This window comes from Caloenas nicobarica, chromosome 3, assembly GCF_036013445.1.
Source record: "Caloenas nicobarica isolate bCalNic1 chromosome 3, bCalNic1.hap1, whole genome shotgun sequence".
In the NCBI taxonomy this organism is placed as follows: Eukaryota; Metazoa; Chordata; class Aves; order Columbiformes; family Columbidae; genus Caloenas; species Caloenas nicobarica.
In genome coordinates, this window is record NC_088247.1 from 15633942 (window position 1) to 15658787 (window position 24846).

The 24846-nt window shown below is 38.4% G+C and overlaps 1 protein-coding gene across 3 annotated transcripts in view; it reads left to right on the plus strand.

Moving 5' to 3' along the window:
- The window catches only part of ROCK2 (Rho associated coiled-coil containing protein kinase 2), a 109562-nt gene that overhangs the window by 46641 nt on the left and 38075 nt on the right, over positions 1 to 24846 (plus strand). For all 3 annotated transcript variants that reach the window (XM_065631103.1, XM_065631104.1, XM_065631105.1), the window contains exons 3-6: positions 6669 to 6769; positions 13883 to 14020; positions 16578 to 16838; positions 22377 to 22521. In XM_065631103.1, coding sequence (XP_065487175.1) covers positions 6669 to 6769; positions 13883 to 14020; positions 16578 to 16838; positions 22377 to 22521 — 645 coding nt within the window. The remainder of the gene's footprint in view (positions 1 to 6668; positions 6770 to 13882; positions 14021 to 16577; positions 16839 to 22376; positions 22522 to 24846) is intronic.

Below are 24846 nucleotides of genomic sequence, written 5' to 3' on the forward strand. Positions count from 1 at the left end.
CATATATCCTGTTTCTGTGGCCACTTTGCAGAATCAACCTCTTTGCATGTTTAATATGCAGGAAACGTTTTCATTGCCTGCTTCCCCTTACTATTCTGGTTTCTTACCTCTTTCTCTACAACATTGAACCAAAGCAGAGCATGTGTTTATCATAAGAGGCACATAAGGATCTCATATAAAAGTACAACTATTCCTTTTCAGCCTTCTGTATTGCTTTAATCAACTCTTAGGAGTCTGGTTAAATTGTTGCTTTTCTGGAGTGTTCATGGGACAGGAAAGCATAACGTAACATCTAATTCCCAAAACAATGGGAGGAATCTTCTAGTCCTCTGAGAGCAAAAACCCACTTGCTTATTTTAGAAAAGAAGCTTGATTTTTCCAGCATGGGCTTGATGTAACAAATCTTTATTGGTCTTTTTTTTTTTTTTTTTATGTCATCTAGGCTATGACAACAGGTTGAATCAATTCTTCCAAGTCACTTTTTCTGTCATCTGAGATTTGCCAAGTGTTCAATCATGTCTTAGTGGCTTGTGCCTTTTTCAGTCTCCCATTCAGGTGCTACATAACCTCTTAGCTGCTTTAACTTCTGGGAGAAGAAAGTTTAATAATTAAGCAACAGTTTTAAGCAACAGTTAAAAATATTCAGTCATGTATAATGTTATCAGGAATAGAAGGGCACGAAGAGTGGATTTTGAGGAATTCCAAGGAGCAGCACAAGGAGTGGTGCCTTCAGCAGGCCTGGTACAATCCAGAAGCCTTGACTACCTAAATGGATCAATGACTTCCTATGTGTTATCCAGTATCACTCAAGAATTGGAAACTTCTGTTGTTAAAATTATTTGCTGATGTTTTGGAGGTTGGCAGACTTCTAGAGTGCAATGGCAGTGGATATATTGAGAGTAGAAGGAACTTGTAGAACAGATATGTCGCTCGTGCGGCAGCTTTGGTAACCCCCTGAATAAACCTCCTGGGAAGTTGCTTTTGCCATTTTCCTCTCCAAGCAGACACTGCTTTCTTAGATGTATCTGTTAAGATTAACGTCTTGCAAAAGTAACAGTTTTGGTTCCTTCCTTATATTTTGTTATACCTCTTGAAGTTGCTGAATCATATGCCAGCCGTGCAGTTACCAACAGAAATGCGTTGCCTGGCGTGGTTGTGGATGTTAATTCCTATTGTGATTGTAGTTCTCCGTGCTCCGTACTTCCTGTCAGTGACACAGATGAAATGTCAGATGCCAAGAAGAATCTTAGAAATGTAGTGCAATGTAGATCTTACACTGAGTTAATGAGGTAATTGCCCCTTTGGTTTTCTCTTGGCTTCTTTAAGGCCACTCCTTGCCAGGTCTTTGCAGTCACCTTGGCAGGTTGGGCTCTGGTTCCATTATTAATGATATTCTGGTAAGAGAAGTGATGGGAGAGGTATCAAATAAGCAAAGTTTCCCAAGTAGAGCATGAATTAGAGCCACAGTGTTTAAGGTAGAATGTCTTAGGTGTATAAACAAGTTATATGTCAGTGTTATTAACCACTTTTCCATTTGGGTACTTGGTAGATATAATGCAATCCAGTTCTGCCATCAAGCTTGCATTCATTAAATCCGGGATGCTGTCCCCTGCAAGTCAGAGAACTGCTGCTTTCTCTTTCCCTGTCTTCTGCTCCTTTCACGATGCAAGACAAAATACTTCTGTCCTCGTTTCTTTTCTCTGGAGGGGGAAACACTCCACTGTCTGAAGCTATGCCTGCTAGTTTCTGCTGCTTCTGCAAGATGTCCAGCAGCTTCTTATTCCTTGCATACCTCTGGCCAGGTGTTAGTATGCACCCCTAATTACTTCAGTCTTTCTGTTGTGCTTTTTGTTTGTTTTTGGGCGGGTGTGGGATTGCAGCACTTCCTGGCTGAACTTCAGTTTAACTTCTGGCTAGGCTTTTGCCTAGGGCAGCAACTTTTGACTTGATGTACTCCATAGCAGCACTCATTGACTGACTGCCTCTGGTCTGTGGGGATAAAATTGCACTTTTACATTTTTATTCCTCATATCTACACACTCCAGAACTGCCTGATACATGTTCCTTTTGACTTCTAAGAAAATAACCTGGATATAAACACGTTTTTTCCTAAAGAGCAGGAAAGCTTGGTTTTCTCCTCTTCCCTATTCCCCCTTACTCTTCTAGTCAGGTATTTGTTGCATTTTCACAAGCACTTGTAACCTTCAGCCACATTCTTGCTGCCAGCTGCCAGTGACTGATCCAAACACTCTGCCCTTTCAGAACGTTGAAGCTTCATTTGTTTAAAGGTTATGGTGCCATTTTCAAGTAGTAAATCAAAAGCTGTCCTGCTATCCAGCATTCCTGGTCCTTCCTGTGTTAAGAAGAAACCTGAGTCATATGTGATGACATTGTCATATTTTAGGACCTTTACTCGAATGTCACAATATTTTTATAAGATTCCAGTATATTCTGGGGCTGAGCAGTCCATCTAGCGCCTTCCTTTAAACCTGACATTTTTCTTTTGCGGGGCTTTGTGCTGTTGCAAATTCATGAGGCTGTAAGATATTACACAATCTGTGGTACCAGTGCATACAGATACCACAAATGTTCAAACTCGTTTGTGTGAAATCTGAAAATTCACTCCTCTAGTAAAAGGATAGTGTTTGAAAGGCCTCCTATACCTTGAATTAGATCATGTTATGTGGTATATGACCTAAATAATATGATCCAGCATGTTGCAGTTACGACATTGCTTCAGGGTTTCTCTGAGCTTGCCTTGTTGCAGCCTGTTTTTTGTTTCATGTTAGTTCCGTGTTTTGGTTATCTATTCCATATCTGTTACATTTTATAACAAAATAGGCAATCCATCTGTATAACTGATACCTCCACAATACCCGCATCCCTAGATGATAATATTGTTTTTAACTAAGATTATTAAATCTCTCAGTAGAGCAAGTAGGATTTCTTCATCCTCGGTGTTTCACAGGGGTGATAAAACGGGTACCTCCTCAGGTGGTATCTCATTTGCTTACTGCATATATTGTTGGATTTTTCACTGCTTAACTGCAGTGTCCGATGCCTAAACAGTTTCACTGGAGCTGTATTAAAATTGTTTGTGATTTCTGTATTGTATTTTGAACAGTTATTCCTGTGAGTTTCTGTCCAGTAATGGAGCAATGTAAAACTACACCCCACTCTCTCAACATGTTTAAATCCCTGCTATCTCATCTCACATATCTGAAAACATTTCAGAAACAATTGAAAATAAATTTATGTGATTCCCCTCTCTTGTGAGATGCAACATCTGGGGACAGACTTTTTAGCAGGGCCTGTTATAACAGGACAAGGGGTGATGGTTTTAAACTAAAAGAGGGGAGATTCAGGCTAGACATGAGGAAGAAATTTTTTGCAATGACAGTGGAGAAACACTGGCCCAGGTTGCCCAGAGAGGTGGTCGATGCCCCATCCTTGGAGACACTCAAGGCCAGGCTGGACAGGGCTCTGAGCAACCTGATCGAGTTGAAGATGTCCCTGCTCATTGCAGGGGGGTTGGACTAGATGAGCTTTGAAGGTCCCTTCCAACCCAAACTATTCTATTATTCTAAGCGGAACAATCCCACTTTCCTCACCTTCCCTGTGAGCATCATGTGGTCCCACCCTCTAAGCATCTTAGTGGCCTTTCATTAAGCAAGGGAATGTTTTGATATTGTCCTTGCACTGAGGAGCCCAACACTAGACTTAGCATTCCAGCTGTGGTCTCACAAGTGGCGGAGGGGAGAAATCGCTTCCCTCAACCTACTGACTATGCATTTACCAATGCAGCCCTGTATGCAATTGGTGCAAAGGCTTGCTGCTCGTTCTCTTTGTTCATCTTGTTGTCCGTCAGGGCTCTCAGGTCGTCTTTGTCAAGGTGCCTTCCAACCGGTGAGCATCATCCTGTACTGTAGTGTGGTGTCCGTCCACCCTAGGTGCAGGACTCTGCATTTGCCTTTGAACTTTGTGAGGTTCCTTTCACCTCATTTACCCATCCTGCCTGGATCCCTCTTAGGTGCAGGCCTGCCCTCCAGTGTATGATCTTTGAACCATTGACCAGCAAGTTTTCCACCCACCTTGTAATTTCTCTGTGCAATGCATGTCGTCCTGGTTTGGCTACAAAGATACTTTGAGATGCTGTGTTGAAAGTCATGCTACAGTCAAGGAAAGGAAATACTTACTGCTGTCACCTTGTCCACCAAGACAGATGTTTCCTCATGGAAGACAATCAGGTTAATGAAACACACTTTGTCTTTTTTAGATGCATTCTGGCTGTTCCCATCCTTTCTTGTCCATCAGGTGCTTGGAAGTGCATTCCAGAAGGATTTGTTCTGTGGTCATTGTAGGCAGTGAGTTTAGGCTTCTGTTCCAGCCTCTAGCTTTCTGGACCCTCCTTGTTGTCCTTCTAGAACCCGGACATGACATTTGCCCTTTACCAGTCATCAGGAGGCTCCTCAAGTTGCCGTGACCTTTCAAAGGTGATAGAGAACATCCTGGCAATGGTGTCGACAGGCTCCTTCAGCATGCTCAGATGCATCCTGTGTCGTCTCATGGCCCATGTATGTCAAGTTTGCTTTATTGGTCCTTAACTCTGACTTCCTCTACTGGGACACCTGACTGCTCCACACTCTCCTATTAGCCCTGTGGAGCTGGGAGGCCTGTGAGCAGAGCTTGCCAGTGAAATCTGAGGCAAAAAAAAGCATTGAGTACTTTTATCTTCTCCATCTCGCTTGACACTAAATCCCCTACCTCACTGAGAGCAGCGGGCCCACGTTTGTCTCATTATTTCTTTTATTGCCAGTGTATTTATCAAGGCTCTTTTTTCCCTTCATAGTCCTGGCTAGTTTCAGTTCCAGCTGAGCTTTGCTTTCCCAGTTCCATCCGTGCACACTTGAGAGATTCCTGCTGGGTAGTCCCTCCCTGCCTCTGTTCCAAACCTTTGTTTTTTGTGCTTGAGTTGAGGCCAAGGTTTCCCATTCAGCTGAACTGGCTCTCTGCCATGCCTGCTCCATTTCTAGCTAACTAGAACAGACCATTCTGTGCTATGAAGATCTTGGAAGATCAGCCCACTCTTCTACCCTCCACAGCAGCATCCCATGGGATCCTGCCACTGAGGTCCTTGAACAAGCTGTCATCTGTTCTCCTGAAGTCCAAGGTCTGCTATTTTCCTTCCTCAGTTCTCTCAGGATCTTAAATTCCAGCATCTCACGGTTCCTTCAGCCAAGGCTGCCAACAGACTTTGTCATCCTTGGCCAGTTCATTCTTGTTTGTGAGTAACAGATCCGAGTGCCTCCCTGATTGGCCTTGGTGCTCTCTTGGGTCAAAAATGTTCTTGATGGTCAGACGTCTCCTGGGTTGCTTGTAGCCTGCCAGGTTGCTCTTTGTGAATCCATAGGAATGGTTAAACTATTTGCTAGATGTTCATTATCATTAACTCCCTGCTGACGATGTCATCTTTAATGTCATACTGAATTAACTGTATCTCTGATCCTTTTTTTTTTTTTTTTCTGTATTCAGATCTGAGATCCCCTTTAATGCGTTTCTTGGGATCAAATTCCATGGTCTTTGACCCAAAGCAGGGAGCTCACAATACACACATCTGCTGCTCTCTGAATATAAACTTCCACAGCTTTTTGGACAATTTCAGGCTCCTCCCTGTAGAGGTCTTGCTCCAGCCAACCTGTTTTGCTTTGTTTTGTTCTTCCTCTAGGCCGGTATGGGGCCAGCGTCAAAGCTTGTCACTTAAGAAAGATTACCTCCACTATTGTGGATTCCATTCATTGCTCCTATTATCTTTTGTCCCTGTAATAAAAATAGATTTTTAAAATGCATTTAGCCAGGAACGCTACATTTACCAAATTAAAGAGTCTAGGACCTTGCATGGTTTTATGATTTGTCAGAGGTCAGAATTTCACTGGTTCCCCTTATAGATTCCCACAACTGCCAACAAGAAAAATACTGAAAAGACAGAGCTTATTTCCAGAATATTGTACCAGAAGATACTTGAACAGATCATTATAGACCTATTTGTAAAAAGTGTAGAACTACACACAGAGTGAACACTATAAAGCACTTCGAGATGGCCAGCAGTTACACTAGCATATGTAACCTTGAATTAATATTTCAAATGGAACGAATGAGTGGATCTGAAGTCATATCCCTGCATGATCTGAAGCTGTACATGAAGGTTTTTGAGTTATATTCCTCGCCGTTTGACTGCAGTTGACCCCTCCAGGTGTGCAGGAGCAGGTCACAGCTGCAGCGCTTTCGTGTGTGCCAGGTGCTTCACACCTGCCTCATCCATGGTGTGGCAGCGGGTCCTGGCAGCACAGCGGGTGGCAATGAATAATTGTCTGAAAATTCCAGATAGGCATCTCTGGTTCTCTTCCTTACCAGAGTCTTCCTGTAAGCTTGTGAATGATTATTGGAGGTGTGAAATGAGAGTCAGCAAAGTCCAAAAGCCATTTCAGTTGTAACAGCTGAAGGTAAATGGTTAAGGGGCTGTTAATAGTGACTGCAGATTTTGAGAATTACCAAGAAGGCTCTAAATATTTAAATGAATGTAGCTTATATTGACTCTAAATGAAAAATGAGAAAATTCTTGTGATAATGCATGCATTAACAGAGTACTGCTTTTATTTGATTTGTTTCAGACGAGAAGATTGTGGAAAAAATCCGAGCTTTACAAATGAAAGCTGAAGACTATGATGTCGTTAAGGTGATTGGAAGAGGGGCTTTTGGAGAAGTGCAGCTGGTAAGAATGTAACGATTTAATGATTAGACAGATTCATGGCTCTAGCCAAAACCTTACCCAGTCTTGCATGCCTTATGTCTAAAAATGCATTCTTTTGAAGACTAAATGTTATTTTTCTTGTATCACGAGGTCATTTCTTTGCATAGTGAACAGTACATCCGAGTTTGAAATATGATGGATTGGAAAAGAAGTACTTGGGAAACAGTTTGCTATCCTTTGATTGAAATGAAAAGGCAGTTCATGGCAATTCTAAATTTTTTTGGCTGTAAGCATCACTGTATAATAATATCTGAAACTTACGTATGAAAGAGCAATCTAATAGTGCAACAAAAATTTTTGGTTTACTCTTGTAATTCTGATGCTTGCTTTATATTTAACCAATATGATTCATGTAAGATTTCTTTTTAAGACACTTTTAACATTGCCCAATTGACATTGTATCCGACATAATATCTAATGTAAGAATGGAATTACTTTTAAAATTTATATTGCAGAGAAATTCTATTTTTTTAAAGGCAATCAAAATACAAAAATTAGCTTACTATATCATGCATAGTCTGCTTTTCATTTAATTTTGATTTTTCCTGGATTTCCAAGTCATACTGTGTAAGAAATAGCACAAAAATGTGAGCATATATATAAGATGGATTGAAAAGCTGCGAATAGAATCTGAGAATACAAACACCAGGGACAGGTTATCAGGAGCTAACAGATAAGTGCGTATCAGCTGATCCATGATGTTTGTCTGTGTAAGCTTTTTTAAAGGAGAGATGTGAAGGAAGTCAATAGAAAGGGGGGCAACTGTTTTGCAGCAGTTGAAGCTTCTTCTTTTGTTACCACAAGGTAACAAAAATTACCCTTTTGCTCGTGCCTTTTGACATGGAGCTGACGTGTTGTTCTGTGCTAACTTTGCACTAGGAAGCTGGGAAAATTGTGTTGTCTTTTGTAATGTTCAGCAATTTTGGAAAATACAAAGATTTTCTTGAGTTTTGTTGAGGAGTGTGGCAAGATCTTAGTTATGAAGTGCTTATAGGAGATACACAACATATAATGGCAATGAATTTTTTATCCATTTATAAAAATATTTACATTTTCCATGTTAGTATTAGTGAAATTGGTTGGAATTGGGGAAAAGAAACCAACTGTGACTAGCCTAACACGATTTGTTTGGCTCATGGGCTATTTGCAGATTTAGATGTAATTCATGTGGCTGTTAACAACATTTTATCAGCAATTCTATTTCATTTATTTTGGGTTTTTTTTAATGCAACTTCATCCAAATTTGACAACATGACAATGTAGTTCCCTCTCAACTGTTTCTTTCTGGGTCATTTGCACTTTGTTTTTGTCCAGAAGAATTTATGCATTATGGAGAAGAGTACTTTCAAAGATCTCCATTTTCCAGTAAGTCTTTAAAGAATAAATATATATCTTGCAAATGCTTTTGTATCCTTACTGGCAAGACATAAAAAACACAACCAAAACCTTCAGCAGAACCTTACTTATTTGAGAAGGGGCTGCTGCAGGGATCTTTATGAGAAGGCCATCTATTCTTTGTCTTTTCACTGACAGTCATGTCAAATGGTTTATTTTGAAGTCTTCTATAAGACATTTTTGTCATTATATATATTCACCCATAGTAGCTAATAGAGATGCTCTTTTTTCATGCACTTGCATGGGAAGTCAGTGAAGAATCAAGTTGTAAGGAGCAGAGTTCCTCGTCCATTTGTTGCGGGGGGGGAAGTTGAAAAATAGAAGATCCCAATAACAAAGGTCATGTCCATCTTTTGGATGTCACACTGATATATTTGCTGGAAACATCAAAGAGAATTGTATTTCTAATGCGCTTCAGAAATCAAAATGCATTGTTTTCATATGTGTATTTCTATGAACTTAAGGGTTTTTTCTAAATAATTTTCATTTACTTTTTAACATTTCATTTTAAATATAAGTTTTCAGTTTGTTCTGGCTTAGAATGGAAACTTTTTTCCTTAATTCACTGTGTCATGCACAATTTAAATTCTAAAATAGAGATGATTTTTCACAGTGTACATACTGAAGTTTGGTAGTTCAAAGGGTAGTTCAGAGACAAACTTTACTTGTCATTTGCCTCATCATTATAGTGAAACAGTAAAATGCATAGTAACTTGGTCATATAATAATGTTTGGTTTTTTGTTGTTTAGGGGGGTTTGGATTCTTTAAATAAGCCCTTCAAGCCCCCCAAATTAAAAAAACCTCTAAGAATGGTTGGTACTAGAAGGGAACTTCTGTGTTTGTTTTGTGCCAATTTGGAAGAACACACTCTTTCTGGAATATAAAAATACAAGTAGAAATCATGGTGTTATGTAGTCTTACAGATAAAAAGCAGTATGTTAATAAATACAGCTGTGCATCTGCACTAATATTAGCTGGTGATGAGGGCATACATACCTAGATGTTTTGCCTCACAAGGTATGATACAAGTTTAAACTCTTGAGCTAAGCTATATCTATTTCTACTCTGTTCAGAATGTTAACACCATAGTTGCAGATGATGGATTTGCAGTAATCAGGGTATTTTGCAACACATTCTGTGATCAAAATAGAAATTTGCTTCAGTAGGGGCTCAGTGCAGAAAGAACCATAAATAAAACATGATTAAGTACCTGAGTTAAATTCGTGAATGTCATGTTATCAGTGTGAGCCATTGTGTGTAAATATTTATAGCACAAATATTTGTTAAATATTTGTAATAGTTAAATATAACAAGCCAAAAATGAGTATGTTAACATACTGCATAAAATAGCTATGATCTCCTTCGTTTAATTTTGTTTCCCAAAAGCTTTCTGCTCCAGTACAGCCCTTTCTTGTGAAATAAGTGGTGTGGAGAGATCAGCTTTTTGGGTTCTGGCAAGAAAGAAAACACTTTCTCTACTGCTGTATCTTACACCTAGGTTTTTGAAAAAAGCCTTGCTTTTCCCTCCTTCTTCCCCCCCAAAAAAATTCAGTCCAGTAAAGAGAGATCAGATGACTCTGGTCTGAGCATCTGACTTTGGTGGAAAAACAATTTCCTATAGCTCCAGAAGTATTAAACTCTACTCTTGAGCTCTGGCCTCTGGCTTTGCTGGGTCTGTGGTGATGGGGAAAGCTAAGAAGATAATTGCCAGCTGCCAGATCGCTGCTTTTCTTACACGGTGCCGTGAATAGAAGCAACGGGTGTCTAGGGCAGACAGAAAAATTGAATTATGGTGCTTAATATGTTACTTGTGGTTAATGCAGAAACAGTAATTTATGAAAGCACATCCTGAGTACCTCGTTTGTTTTCACTTGAGGAAAAATCCTCTTTATTTGAAATTGAAACATATCCTCAGTTTCTTCTTCCAGGTCCAATCATAAAGTACTGTAATGATGCAGCGGCACAGCAGACTGACTTGATTGTGTACTGGAACAGAAAATTAAAGCAAGGCTTACTCCGTCTCGTGTTTGGGTAGAAAAGTGTGATCTGGGTGATGGTCTTTAGTATGTGATTCCTTAGTGTTGCAAACCAGTGGTTGTCATAACCTGTGTAAGCAGGTGCTGGTTTAGTTGGTGGTGGTGTTGTGTTTGGTGTGTTGGGGTTTGTTTGTTTGTTTCCCATTAAGTGCTTTGTTTATTGGTTTTAGTTCCCCAGCCACTGCTGATGTATACTTGTGTATTAACGCAAGTAAAGCGTTGTGGTCTGTTACCTGAAAATTTGTCAGGACATGAACTTTGGTACCCTGTCTGTAGTTATTTTGTATTATTCTTGTAAGTATTTTAGGATATTTGTGATTACTTCAAATATTAGAATTAATTTCACAACTCCACTCTAGGATCTTCATTTTCTTTTATCACAATGGGGACAGCACCATTATCATTACTACGTACTCAATCTGATAACTTCAAGGGGATATGTCCTTTTCTTTGCCTATAGATTGTTTTCTGACATGAATGCTGTAGAAATTATGGATGTATTTTGTACATACTTGTTTCTTGAAAGTCTTAAATTGATGAAGCAGAGTAGAGTGAAATTCTTGTTTCTTACTGCATTTTCGTAAGTTAAACGAGGCCACGTTACTCAGTGCTGATGGCATGAGGGGATTTTCCTGCCTATTTTGAGAGTTACTCTGGTGAGCTGCAGTTTAAATTTGGCAGTTCATTTAAACGGTTGGAAGAAATTGAAACATCGCGACAGTTTAATACATGAATAGTCTGCTGTAAGAGCCAATATCCGTATGTACAAATATAGCTCTGGGTGAAGAGCACAGTGGCTGGTGGCTCAACAGGCTGGCTCCAGGGGCCGTGGTGGTGACATGAGAAGTAAAGTCACTGGTAGGTCTGTTCACCTGGAAGGCAGCCAAGACCCACTCACCTCTGGGTGTGCCAGTATGCCAGTTGTTGCTTTGGTTCCTCTGTTTATGTGCAGAGAATGAATCTATATTGAGATATTCTCAAGAGATGTTAGCCAGCTGAACCTATTGGCACTACCTTATAGAGAGGCAAACACTGTGATTTCTGGTTACTTTGGCTTTCCTGTGCATGAGTTTCATAAAATCACAGAATGTCCAGAGTTGGAAGGGACCCACAAGGATCATCAAGTCCAACTCCTGTCCCTGCATGTGACAACCCCACAGTTCACACCATGTGTCTGAGGGCGTTGTCCAGTCTCTCCTTGAACACTGTCAGGCTTGGGGCTGTGACACCTCCCTGGGGAGCCTGTTCCAGTGTCCAGCACCCTCTGGGTGAAGAACCTTTTCCTAATGTCCAACCTAAACCTCCCCTGGCACATCTCCCTGCCAGTCCCTTGGGCTCTGTCACTGGTTGCCAGAGAGAGGAGATGAGCGCCTGCCTCTCCTCCTCCCTTGCGAGGAAGCTGCAGCCACCATGAGCTCTCCCCTCAGTGACTTTAGCTGTTCCTCACACAACTTCCCCTCCAAACCCTTCACCAACTTTGTAGCCTCTTCTGGACACTCTCCAGTAGCTTTATGTCCTTTTTATATGGTGGCACCCCACGGATTTTGCTTCAGGCTGTGCTGACTTTTTGAAACTGTTTTTCCCCAAGTAGTGGGAGAAAATTATTGTAGTAAATGAAGGCAGCTGTACTAACTACACCCAGGCAAGGGTGCGCAATGATTTTTAGGAATTGTAAACTAGCAAATACATTGCAGTGCTTTATGTGAACTTTCACAGAGAATGTGTCTTCAGTTATATCTTTTTGAGGTTGCTGGTGATTTTGAGCAGGATTACAAAAGCTCTACTTCATGCAGTATATAAATAACCCCTTGTGGGATTAGTAAATGGGAAGGAGGTAGTTTTCAAAATCCTTTTTTTAGGACACCTTCACTATCTGGTTAATTGTTATTGTCTTAAAATATACGTGCTTATCGAGTTGTTAATGCATGTAGATAACGTGTTTCTGTTTTGATATTTGGTTAGAGGTTTTTTGATCTAACTATGTAGAAGGTTGTTGGTTCTTGTTAAACTATACAGGATGCTAATCCTAAAACTTTTGTACCTATATTTTAAGATTAAAAAGCCCAATTTCAAGAACAATAAATTCAAAAATAATCCTGTTTCTGTTCATGTTCTCTTTCCAAGATCACTACCTCACCCAATGCCGCTTCTGTTTCTACACATCATTCGTGTTGGCTTCAGCAACATTAATGTTTCCAGCTCCTTAGGAGCAGGACACTGGTGCTCCCAGATTTGTTGACCAAACAGGTGCCTCTCTGAAGCTTTGAACTGCAGACATAATGGACCTGAAGCATTTACAGCTCTTCAGGAAGAGAGCCTATTAAACAGTCTTTCAAGTAGCATAATTAGACCTGGAACGTTATGTAAAACTAAGAGGTTAGGGGATATGGTTTATTTTGCTAAATGTGAGGTTTTTAAATGCAGCAGAAAGTCATAACCATTTCATTCTGAGTTCGCAAATTAGTCCACTCAAATTTTTATTTTCATGTGAAGAAAATATGCAGAAACTTAAGATGCAGGGTTTTTTTTTTTCTGTTGACTCTGGCATCTTATAGCTGAATACTTCCCACCTTGATTTCTGCAGGATACACTCAAGAATGTTAAAAAACTGGTCCTTTAGTAGTTGTTTCATAAAGCAGCGTATATCTAACATTGTTTCATTAACAGGGTAATGGCTTTAAGGATTTTGTTTCATGTCCATATTCAGATGAAATCTTCCAAAATATTTGTAGATTTTGTCATAGAAGTTTTAATTTCAGTTTTCCAGCAAGATTTATATTATCAATTTTACACCATTTAACGTGAATTTAAGAACCACTTAAGAAAAGAAATAGGAGCAATCTTTTTTGTGAAAAGGCTGAAGTGGACTGCTGGCAGAATTTTTAACATGAGTGAATGCAACGGATAGATGGTGTTCAGAATAAGAAAATAGAAACAGTTGCATTTTATTTCTCCTTACATGGTAGAACTTTTGAAGGGGGAATAGACAAGAATTTCCTTTATCTTTTGTAAAGACAATTATGTCATCTTCTTTTTTAGTGTCCTGGATGATTCGAAGTGGGCATTTTCAGTCAGAAAATGTTAAGAGCAGTCCAGTTCTTTAGAGAACGATGGTGCTTTTCTCATTTTGAATTTTGGGTTGTTTGGCGGGGAGGAGGGTGGTGGGGTTTGTTTGTTTTGTTTGTTTTTAGTGGTTTCAATTTGAGTATTCAGACTAGTGGAGTCAGCTCTCCTTTTTATACTCATAGCCATAACGAGGAAGAACAAACACTTGTTATCAGTGCATCTTCAATAAACAGCAACCTCCTAAGAGCCCTGGGGCACGTCCTGCTCCTGGCCCTGCAACTCCCCTGGGGCTGCAGCAACAGCTGCAGCAGTTGCCCAGGCTCTTGGCACATCTTCTTTCATCTGCCATCCTTCTTGTTCCACCCCTGCAATGTTTTTTTCTGAGCAGCTGTTAGATTTTTCTTTCCAGGTTTGGAAGTTCTCAAATCCTTGCTTTGTAGAAAATTGGATATATGAAGATCTGGAGGCATCACATCCCACAAAGTGGTTTGCACGTAGCAGAAGTATATTATGCTGGTATGCAGTTGTTTTACAAGGCTTTTTAAAAAAGTTTTTCTCTTCTTTCTCAACCAACAGGTTCGCCATAAAATGACGCAGAAAGTGTATGCAATGAAACTACTTAGTAAATTTGAAATGATCAAGAGATCTGATTCAGCCTTTTTCTGGGAAGAAAGAGATATCATGGCCTTTGCCAATAGTCCGTGGGTTGTTCAGGTAAGGAAGATATGTAAGAGTAAAATAATGATAATGATAAAGCCATAAACCTTTCCCAGTCTTGAGCTGGTCTTGAATTTACATCTAAACTGAAATAATCGGTTAGGTTCAGATTTTACTTTTTAAATATACATATTTACAGCAGTTTCACTGAGTTTTGTGTATTTGGCTGTGTAGATTAATTTACATTTTAGTCACTACAAATGCATTTAATGGAATTAAACAGTTTTGTGAAATATCCACATAATTACTTGGAATAATAGGGAGGTTACCTTGCAACTAAGAAGAATTTTGTATAGAAATGTGGAAACAAATGTCAACATTGTTTCCAGTCTTACCTTATGATACAGTCAGTTGATCACAGGCATTTAGTATGAAGAGTGCTTTAGGTAGTTACTGTCAGCTGCAATTTGGTAGGTGGATGAGTGCGCACTTCTGGTCCGTGAGACAGGAGGTTGTAGTAGTGGTTTGCTGAAAACCACCTTCTGTTCAGTGGTCAGTTACTGCATCTCAGCTCAGAAGTATTATCCAAGTAATGGAGAGCTGACTTCTTCAGCTGGTCTTCTCCAACACTGTTACTTGTAGCTGTCTCATGACATGTAACATCATCATGTTGGTTATACAAATTATGCCTTTGGGAAGAATTAGTACTAAATATTGCAATTTGTTGTAACCTGTAAATTACACCAATTAATAAAATGAGTAGTGAAAGCATATACTTAGAGAAGTTGTTAGTGCTTAATTTTGTTAAATAATTAATACATTTAAATGCTCTCACGTGTATTGCCATGCTTCTGGATATTCAGTAGTAAAAACTGGCCTTAAGGTTTCTGTGTGTTCTTCGTAACACTTTACCTTGTGTATGCAAGAAATGTTTTTCAAGGGTTTTTTTATTTCTTGCGTATATTAAGGAGAAATACTTAACCAAATAGATGCATTTTTATTTAGTTCTTCGTATTTGTTCTGATGACAGCAGTTGCCTGGCATTATTTTTCACATGCAGTTGAGAGTAGGCAGAAATGTATGACACTCAGTTTTCAAAAAAGAGTGTAGCAAGCATGTTATGAATGTATGTGTGTATTCGTAAATAGCAAATGAATTAAAGTGTAGTCGCAGTTGTGCCTTCCATGATGAAGTGTATTAGTGTGATATATTTAGGTAATGTGGTCCCATGGGATAAGACAGTGAGCTGGTTTTAAGAAAATGTAGGTCTGGTTCTGAGCTAGAAACTGGGACAGATCACACTGCTTCTCTGTTTGCTTTTTTGTGTAAAAAGCAAGTAAAACCAGAGCCCTAGATATATTTCTTTTTCTTAGTGAAATCCCTTGAGGGCAATAATGAAAGTGCTGTATAAAGGCATAATGTTATTAATTACTATGTTATATTAATGTCTTTTTATATTAGAATAAAGAGACTATTTTGGATTTTAATTTAGATTTTAATGACCAAATGCATTATCAGATATTGTATATACCATCAATTTGTGAAAACAACTACAGTGCAATATATATATATATATATAAAAAATGTATTTATAATATAGGTCTTCTGTCACGAATATGTAATAAATTTTAATCTAATGATCAAATCTCCTTAATAACATTCCTGCCTTTCATGGTTCTTTTATCTTTCACAAACTTCCTGTTTCTTATTTCCTCCTTTCATCCTTTTTTTTCAATTGCCTTTGAATTTTGTGTGGGTAATTTAAATATATGAATAATTTTAGTTCTGAGTGTAAAGGAACAGTATTCTCTGAGAAGTAAGGTGAGAGACTTTCAGAGACTTTTCAACACCCATCACTGAACATTTGACAGCAATGCTTTTTGCTGCTTCGGGCCATTTTCAGACCTGGCGGTTGCTGGGTGAAATCTCTAAAGCTTCAGCACTCTGGGTCTGAAATACATTTTAAAGAGATTAAACTTACTTTCACTACCATGCCATTAGGCAACATATTACCTGCAACCTATATCAGACCGTTATTTATTGTTAAGTATAATTTCTTTGTATTATATTATAGTTCTCTTCAGGAGCTTTTATTTTTTTTTCTTATTTCAATATGCATGTTGATTTAGGAAAAAAATCAGTACAAGCATTTTTCTAAATATGTACAGAGATAAAGAGATTTATAATAAATGAAATCTAGAAACAGTCTAAGATGCTGTTAACCTTTGAGCTATTTTTCAAATCAATACATGGTGCTTCCTTTCTCAGATCTGATATTTTGCATTTTGACTCAGTGATAATTTTTAATGCCAAGAAACATGGATATATAGAAGCTTATACTAGTAAAATAATCAGAAAATCTTTTCCGCTCTCTTAAAAAATGAAAATGAGGGGATTTTGAAGTTCAGTAAATTTTGGTGTACTGTCATAATTAATGGAAGATGTAGATTATCTGAATGTAAAAAAATAAAGTTACTGTTCATCGGTCTTGAAAACATATGCTCACGTTTGATGAAACATCAAGATACTGTGCTTTATTCTTTTTCCTAGCTGTCTCTGAAAAGTAATTGCTCTTTTTTCTTTTCCCTTTTTTATTTTTCAAAAAACGTTGCAGCTATTTTGTGCCTTTCAAGATGACAAATACTTGTACATGGTAATGGAATACATGCCAGGCGGAGATCTTGTAAACCTTATGAGCAATTACGATGTGCCTGAGAAATGGGCCAAGTTCTACACAGCCGAAGTTGTTCTTGCTCTTGATGCAATTCACTCCATGGGCTTGATACACAGAGATGTGAAGCCTGACAATATGCTTTTAGATAAACACGGGCATCTGAAGCTGGCAGATTTTGGCACTTGCATGAAAATGGATGAAGTAAGTATGCAACTGAATAATTTATCATATGTAAAACTGTAATTCTGAGGTTATTTTCTTATGAATTATAATACCCAAAGGAATATTCATCAAATGGTCCACTTGGTTGGAAAGCTGTTCCTTGTCTCCTAGTTTTAAATACAAGGGTACTTTAGGTAGTGAAACCTTCTATATAATAAACTATTCTGGCACATGGAAGAAGGAAGTAAACTTAATTTTTGTTATTTTGAAAGCGCGTGTGTTTATGAATTTCTGAGATTTGTTTCTTTTGCCAAATGTCTGAAAAGCTTATGAGACAACTTTTTGTTTCAACTTAAGTAACCTTAGAACAGTTCATAAACTGACATTTTTTTGTAAATGAAGGTATGTCATAGGCAAGATACAGTCCCTATGTTCTTTTACTGTCTAATTGTTCTCATAGCATCCTCTAGTGGTCATTAAAATGAGGTCACAGTAGGGCAACAGTGGTATGTGATATATTGATTAAAATTTATTAGCTGTTCATCAGGTTGTCATGCATTTTAACTGTCCAGATTTTGCCATGTACAGCCAAATATACAGTTTTCTAATGAGATTATAGAAGAGCAATGTATTTTTAACAGGATGTAATACCATATATTGTTAAAGGAGACTTAAAAATAAAGCTAACTTTTGTAGTTCGCACTTTTAAATCCTTCCCTGACAGTGTTATGCTGTAATTGACACAATTTATTGTTACTTCAAAAAATTATAGCAGATCCTAAAAAAACCTGTATGAATGTGTGTTATCATTTGCCTGGCCTTTAAAAGGTTTCTGTAATTATGTTGGCAAGGATGATCCTTTTAAGCTTATTTGCTTTAATGTGATAGATTTTTTTTTTTTTCTGTATTGTTTAGGCAGTCTGCAATCCACTTAATTTGCATTTGCATCATCAAGTTAATGTCTTTTTTGGCTGTATCTAGAAGTGCTGTCTCTGGTTAGGGGTTATTTTTTCCTTTCCTGTGACAATACATCTTCACTTCACTGAGCAATTACAGCTGTCTGTTGAGGTTCAGTAGTCTACTTAGTTTTGCTGATATTGTAGTTGTTGTTCTAAAGGCAGATAGATTGTTTACCTCTACTTCGATGATTTACTTCCCTGTATTTTGGGGGACAGCATTTACTTTAATAGAAAAATCAAAAGTAGTACTTGATCTCTTAATTTAGTCCTTAAAAAAATTAATCTTGCTGTTGAGCCAATAGACTGTAGGTCTTAAGGGAATCTGATGTTCATCAGAACAGTCAATTAAAAATGCATCAAAAAGTTCATAATATAAATCTACAAAAAAAGGATGATCCTTTATGCTGTTTTAGGGCTCCCAGAAATGGTGAACCTAAGCCTTTTTTTTTCCTTTGTTGTTACAAGAATAGAATAGTAAAATGTGCTTGATCATATGATAAATGTGAGAAGTGCATGCACATTTCTCATAAAGAGTTATAGTGAGCTTTAGTTTGGACTGGGTGTCATCAATGCACCAGTGATCTCCTAAAGAAGTTACTTTTTTAGCAGATTATGTTTTAAGTTTGTGTTTCTCAGACTCAGTGGAATGGCAAAAATGTTTCATACAGGAAGCTTTAGAAGTTGAGAGGTTCTGGATTGTCTCCAAATCTCATGCTACTTCTTACAAAACATGAACACATCCCAGCTGTGTAAATATAATATTGGTGTCGGCAGGATGATATCTAGAAAATACATGCTTCCCCAACACTTATTTTTTCCGATTTGGAGTTCTTTTAGCAGTTGTGCACATTAGCATCTTCTGTGTGCTGTTGAGAGCCCAGGAAAATTCTGCTGCAGTTTGGTCAGAGTCATTTTTGACCTTTGCTGTGGAATTGAAGTCAGTGTCTTCTTAATTCTTCCAGGCCAGTCCAGACACTTCCAGCAGAATTCCTCCTTACCAATATGCCAATGGAATTGCCAAGTGTTTTAGTGATATTTTCTGACATAAAAGGAACTGGCCTGTTTAGGTAACTCAGTTGTAATGGGTTTGAGGTTTATGTTGGGATTTTTTTTTTTTTTTTAAATCTGCAACAAGGTATTTCTATGATTGACTAAAGAATGGAGTTGACCTCAAAGGTTCAGTAGGAATTGTAGTTCCCTTTTGGTATTTAGGTATGATAAGGTAGCCCAGGGAAAGTTTTACCAGACTCTAATCTTCAGGTTTTTTGTAAGACACTGGACAGTAGCATGGTTGGCTCTGGTAGGTATCGTAAAGCCAGGAACTGCTGGTGCTGCCAGGCTCAGTACATAATGCTGTCTTGTGTTGAGCGGCTAAAGAGCACAGATTTAGAGGATATCTGTTGGAAAGAGGGATGTTTACCATTTGGGATTATCGCCTCAGCTCAGGCAGTTTAGCTCTTTTTAGAACTCAACTTATTTCTCGTCGAAGCTTGTCTAAGACTCTGCTGGATCCTTCTTGCTTCAGTTTGCTGTCTGCAGCGTGCTGTGCAAACCTGGGTGCTGTAGTAACACCTGACCTGAACTAGCCTAATTTTTCCTTACAAGCACTCTCCAGCTCTCGTTTACTGAAAAGAACTTCATGAGGGACTAAAAACCTGATTCTCAGCCTTGATCCAAGACAGTGAGTCATTCAGGTCTGATGGAGATCCTCCTGAGGATGAAAACTGAACTGCTTTGTCTTCAGCAATATAATGATTCTGAGTGATGCTGGGGAACACTACGGCCTCCCTGCCAAGTTGTTGTAAGCTATGAGAACATGCTGTGTCTCGTGGACAACCTTTTTAAAAATTCTGCACTGCACATCTCTCAGAGCTGCAGGAGCCTCCCTTGAGATGGAGCTCCAAGATCCACCTTGATCTTTTGAGGTGCTGAGAAAAGCCTCAGGTAAAACACCGGCCTGAGAGCTCTGAAAGGAAGCTTTGGATGAGAACTGCTATAGTAAAACAGGCTTCGTATTTGAAACACAGGAGTAACACTTCATCCGGAGAAAACATCACCCTTTAGATCTCTTCAAAAGCTGAAGTACAGAAGGCAGAAGCCATCATGCAGAATGTAGGGACTGTCAAGATGCCATGTACTGCATAGAGAGGACTTCCCTGTTTACTTGGCTTTGATGCCAAAGATCATAGAACCTGGTCTGACTGTGGTATTAAGAGTATCCGGTACTTAAAAATACATAGAGAGCAACGTCTGAGTTCTTTGAAAGAACAAGTGTGTAAATGAGAGGAACAGAAACCTGGGAATATTTTATTCAGGTGATAATGGACCAAACCCCGCAGTGATGTGGAAGAGTCCATGTCACTGGAGGTTTTCAACATGCAGTCGGATCAAGGCTCACTTGCCCATGGAAGGTTGGGTGAGATGATCTTTCAAGGTCCCTTCCAGCCTGGACTGGTCTGTGATCCTGTGAATGCATTTTTAGATTTGTTCCTGAGACAGAAGGTAGAGGGTTTTAGGGGGAGTGAGTACAACCAACTCCATGTGCTTCAGAGAGATACAGTCAATTGAAAACTGATGTTAGTACACAGGGCCATCTTAATTGTAGAAATACTTTTTGGTTTTACTGTTCAATTCTTTGACATCTTGTCTGAAGACTTGAGTGATTGTTACCTGGAGTTCTTTAGCACCTGTAATGTCATTGGAAAAAAGCTTTCTTGTTGCTACATACCAGCCATCAGACTTGGGTAGGACTGGCACTTTTTTGGCACAACTTTTGCTTAGATTGCATAAGACTTCATAAAATATCTACATGTATAACATATTAAAAAGCATTATTGTTTTGATGTATTAATTACAGAGGAATGGCAGATGGGGTGTTATTAAGTGCTTAGGTGTCGAGATGATGAGGCTGTGACTGAAGCTGTGGCCTTCAGAGAAATCTTTCAGAACTGTTTTGATGACTTTGTTTTTAAAGAAGCTGCTTACCCAGGGAGAGATTCAGGTGGCATCAGCCACTCTTCACTGAGTGAAGACTCAGACTTTCCCTTGTAATTTTGCATTTCGATAAGGAAGAATTTGACATGCACCAGTGTTGAAGGCCTTATTAAGATGCCACAGTCCTATTAGATCAGCAGCATCACATGAGCCTAAAACAGTTTCTCCCAAAGCAAAGACAGGCTTAAGCTTCAGTGAGGAGCTCTAGGTTTATGCACTGAGTGCTGTTAAAAGCAGAATAATCAAATAATGGTTCCAGTTATTAAACAATTTTTAATGTTTTTTACTTTATATTTTGGAGCCTTTGGGGTTTAGTTTATTCCCAGTGTTAAAATGTGTTTTTATGTATTCTACTTTGTCCCAAGAATGTGTTTGTTGTTCTGAAAAGAATTACTTCATCTTCTTATTCCAGGATGATCAAGCTATGTGCTCTCTGTTTCATAGTACAGGAAGCAGAAGTTAACCTACTCCTCATTCTGGAACTAAGTTGTTAAACTTCCTTTAGGCTTCAGCTTCAGCGTGGAGATGTAGAAGCATTTTCTAGGAGGACACCTGCAGTACTCTTTAGGTGTCTGCACTGTTTAATCACTTCAGCTTTTGTCTGCTGGTTCATGACTTTCCAGGATTCTGGGTTTGTACATCAATAGAAGCTTTTAACAGTTCATATTGTGTGTGAAAATAAATATTGCAATTTGATGTGTAATTTTTACACAGCAATACAGTTCTAAAAGCTAAATAATTCTTGTAATTCTGTATTAATATTGAGCCAAAGCTGATGGCAAATCGCACAAATAACTTTGCAAGACGACTTAGAAAAGACTTGATGTAGAGAGACAGAAAAAAAGAGGAGTGTATTTTTGGTACTTCTCTAACTTTATCCAGGATTTCATTTCATTCATCCATCTGGTCTCTCTGGAATGAATGCAGTGAATTGGATTAAAGGAAACAACGTTTGTAAGTCTGAACCAGCGCACTGGCAGACCTGATGATGCTTCTGCATCATTTTGCCCCTGCGTTTTCAGTCTCTCAGTGTGAAACAAAAGAGGATGAACAATCATTCCATTAACACAAGTGTGTTAATATGCTAATAAAAATTACTTAGATCATAATATTTTACCTCATTTTTCATAACTGTTCTTTAAAAATGGATTTTTTTTTCTCCTGTCTTTAATTACAAAACAAGATGTGACTATAAACATTTACCTATTGTTTCGTGTCTTGTTTTAATTAGTCAGAACTGTTATGTATCTGGTATGTAGGGCCTAACTCATAGCTTGTTCAAATTATTCAGAAGCTTCTCCCTGAATTCAGTGAGATAAGGAGCAGACTGGTATGATGTGTAGTTTCATATCGAAACCAATGGTAAAATCATAAAATTGGTCAATTTTTGAAAGATGTAACCAAGAAAAACCACTATGGAGTAGGTGAGGAGAGCACGTTATTAGGAATTGTCATTTCAGTCCATGTTGCTTCTGAAGTAAAAAATAGATACTTTCAAACACGTTCCTCAAACCAAATATTTTGAGCTGTGTTTTTTATGTTTTTCTGGTCTACTAGTGGACTAATTGTTTAAAGACTCAGAAGTGTTTTCAGTTGAGCTGTTTGAATTCTTACTGTTGCACAGACAGGTATGGTGCGCTGCGATACAGCCGTGGGAACCCCTGACTACATATCACCCGAAGTTCTGAAATCGCAGGGAGGTGACGGTTATTACGGACGGGAATGTGACTGGTGGTCTGTAGGAGTCTTCCTGTTTGAGATGCTGGTTGGTAAGTAGTGATTTCCTCTGCTAATGAGATTATTGTTTTGTCTTTACTGTGCCTTTAGCTGTACTTTGCTGGAAGAGGCTGCTAGTACCTCGGTATCTAAGCTTCTGACTTTCGGCTGATGCTGTCGCTTCGTTCCTGTTCTCTTTGCTGTCTCTCGCTTTAATGCTGCGACAGCTGTTTGCGTGCTTGCTCAGGGATTAGTTCCCTGACTCGGTTCATCTTAAACTAGTTCTTAGAATAGTTTTAACTGGGGTCAGCTAACTCACTGTCTCATGAATGGTTGTGCCAGCTCAGGGGCAGTACAGAGTTTTCAGGGATGGAGAGGTGGCAATGGAGTAGGAAGGGCAGCACTGCTCCCACTTTTTTTTTCTTCCTTTTTTCCTTTTGTTCCCTGTCCTCCCCTTTTATTTTTTTTGTCTCACAGCACCAGCAGTGGCTTCTGTTAGATCAAAATGACTGTGGAAGCATGGCTGGATTCTTTCTTTTATGCTTGAGTCAGGATTTTTCAGTAAAATACACCAGACTGCTATGGTAACAAACTTAGAATATCATCCGTTAAGGAGATGAGTCATCTGCATCTTAAAATACTGTGATGATCAGTATTATAGTCTGGTAGCAAAATACTGATTATAGAAAGATGGAATTGAGCATATAATTATTAAAAATCCAAATCAGCATGTTCTGGGAATATTTCAGATGTGATGTTTCTGGTAGCTGAGCCAGGAAAGTTGTTTAGATATATGATGCTACTGGAATCTCTGTCTTTTGCAATGAAGGCATTTTGACTTAAGAGTGATTTTATAATCAATAGTGTCTCGTAAACAATTTTGGCAATAAATAAAATTATTCCATTATTAAAATACTGGACATAACTATCCAGAAATGTTTGTGGTTTTTTTCAGAGACTCATTTTTTTTTTCTTGTATCTGAGAGGCTGAGAGGCTTTTCACCTTTTTATCCTTCTAATGAAAACATTTTTAAAAGCAAAATTGGAGAGGTACAGTTTTTGCAGGAGCTAGATTGTATGAAGGATCCTGTACTCAATTAGGATGAAAATTGATCTAGATTTCAGTGCAACACTGTGTTCTTATTCTGATGTTTCAGTATGGGTTGCTGTGCTTAAGGACGTTATTTGCTGTAGTTATTCCTAGAGTTTGGACTTGTGTGTTAAAAAATTCCTAATATTTCATCGGTCTCACATATTTTTTTCCTCCCAAAGTGTCTTATTTTAATATATGAAGCTACACTATTTTTACCACTTTTTTTTCCTTAGTAATCATAATTTTTTTTCTTGTGTATACTGTAGACAGGAAACTTCACTTTCATTAACTCTGATTTTTCAGACACTTTTTCTGATGGGAGCAAAATAACAGTTTTGTTTCTGTTTTGGTTTTAGCCATGCCGTAACATACGTGTGATTAACATTGTTCCCTTTCAGCTGAATTTTGTTGTCCTTCTTTGTGCTTTTCATGAAGCTGTCTTCCTGCTATATTTTTTTAATATGAGCCTCTTCCTTTCTCTGAAATGGATATGTGATTTTTCTATCTGTGCAGTCTTCTTGAAATGCTAAAACCTGCTTCATCTTTATACTGGTAATTACAGTTACAGGGCCTAGTTATGCCCTGTAATTTTTTGGTTTATTTCTTGTTCTCCAGTCATCATATTCCAGTCTCAATTGGGTTTCCTGTCTGATAGTGTAACATCGTTTCCTTCTGTGACTTTGTTTACAGACACAGTTATTTGAGGCTCAGGTCAAATTCATTTGACAAAGTGTCTAGAAAAACATGGAGCTTCTCTCCAGCAATGACAGAACTTTCCTGGTCCTTGTATTTGAACTAGGAATAACGAGACTATTCAAGACAGATCTTCTACCCCCACATACATTTTAAGAGATGGGCACTGATAAACTGGTTTGGAGTATTTGACACAGGCTGACTTTGACCTTTGATGAAACCCTTATCGTTTTATCCTCCTATGGTATTTTGACTATTGAAGATTTCTTCTTTTTCACCCTCAACAACATGTGACATAAACCGATGTTGGCATTATCATTCCCATTCTTAAATAGCCTTCTAAGTTTCAAGATCCCATTAGCAACAGTTGCTTTTAAAAGCCTTTGTGGACTTTCACACTTGGTTTTCTCTTAATAATCTTTCTCAGTTTATATCCCACACGTTGGTAGAAAGTATCTATTTTTGTTTGTGTTTGCATATCAGTTTCTGCCTATAGACTTCCGAAAATTCACACTCCGAAGAAAGCACAGAAAGCATTCTGACATTCTGGTTTCAGTAAAGACACAGTACTCATGAAAACGGTACTGCTTTT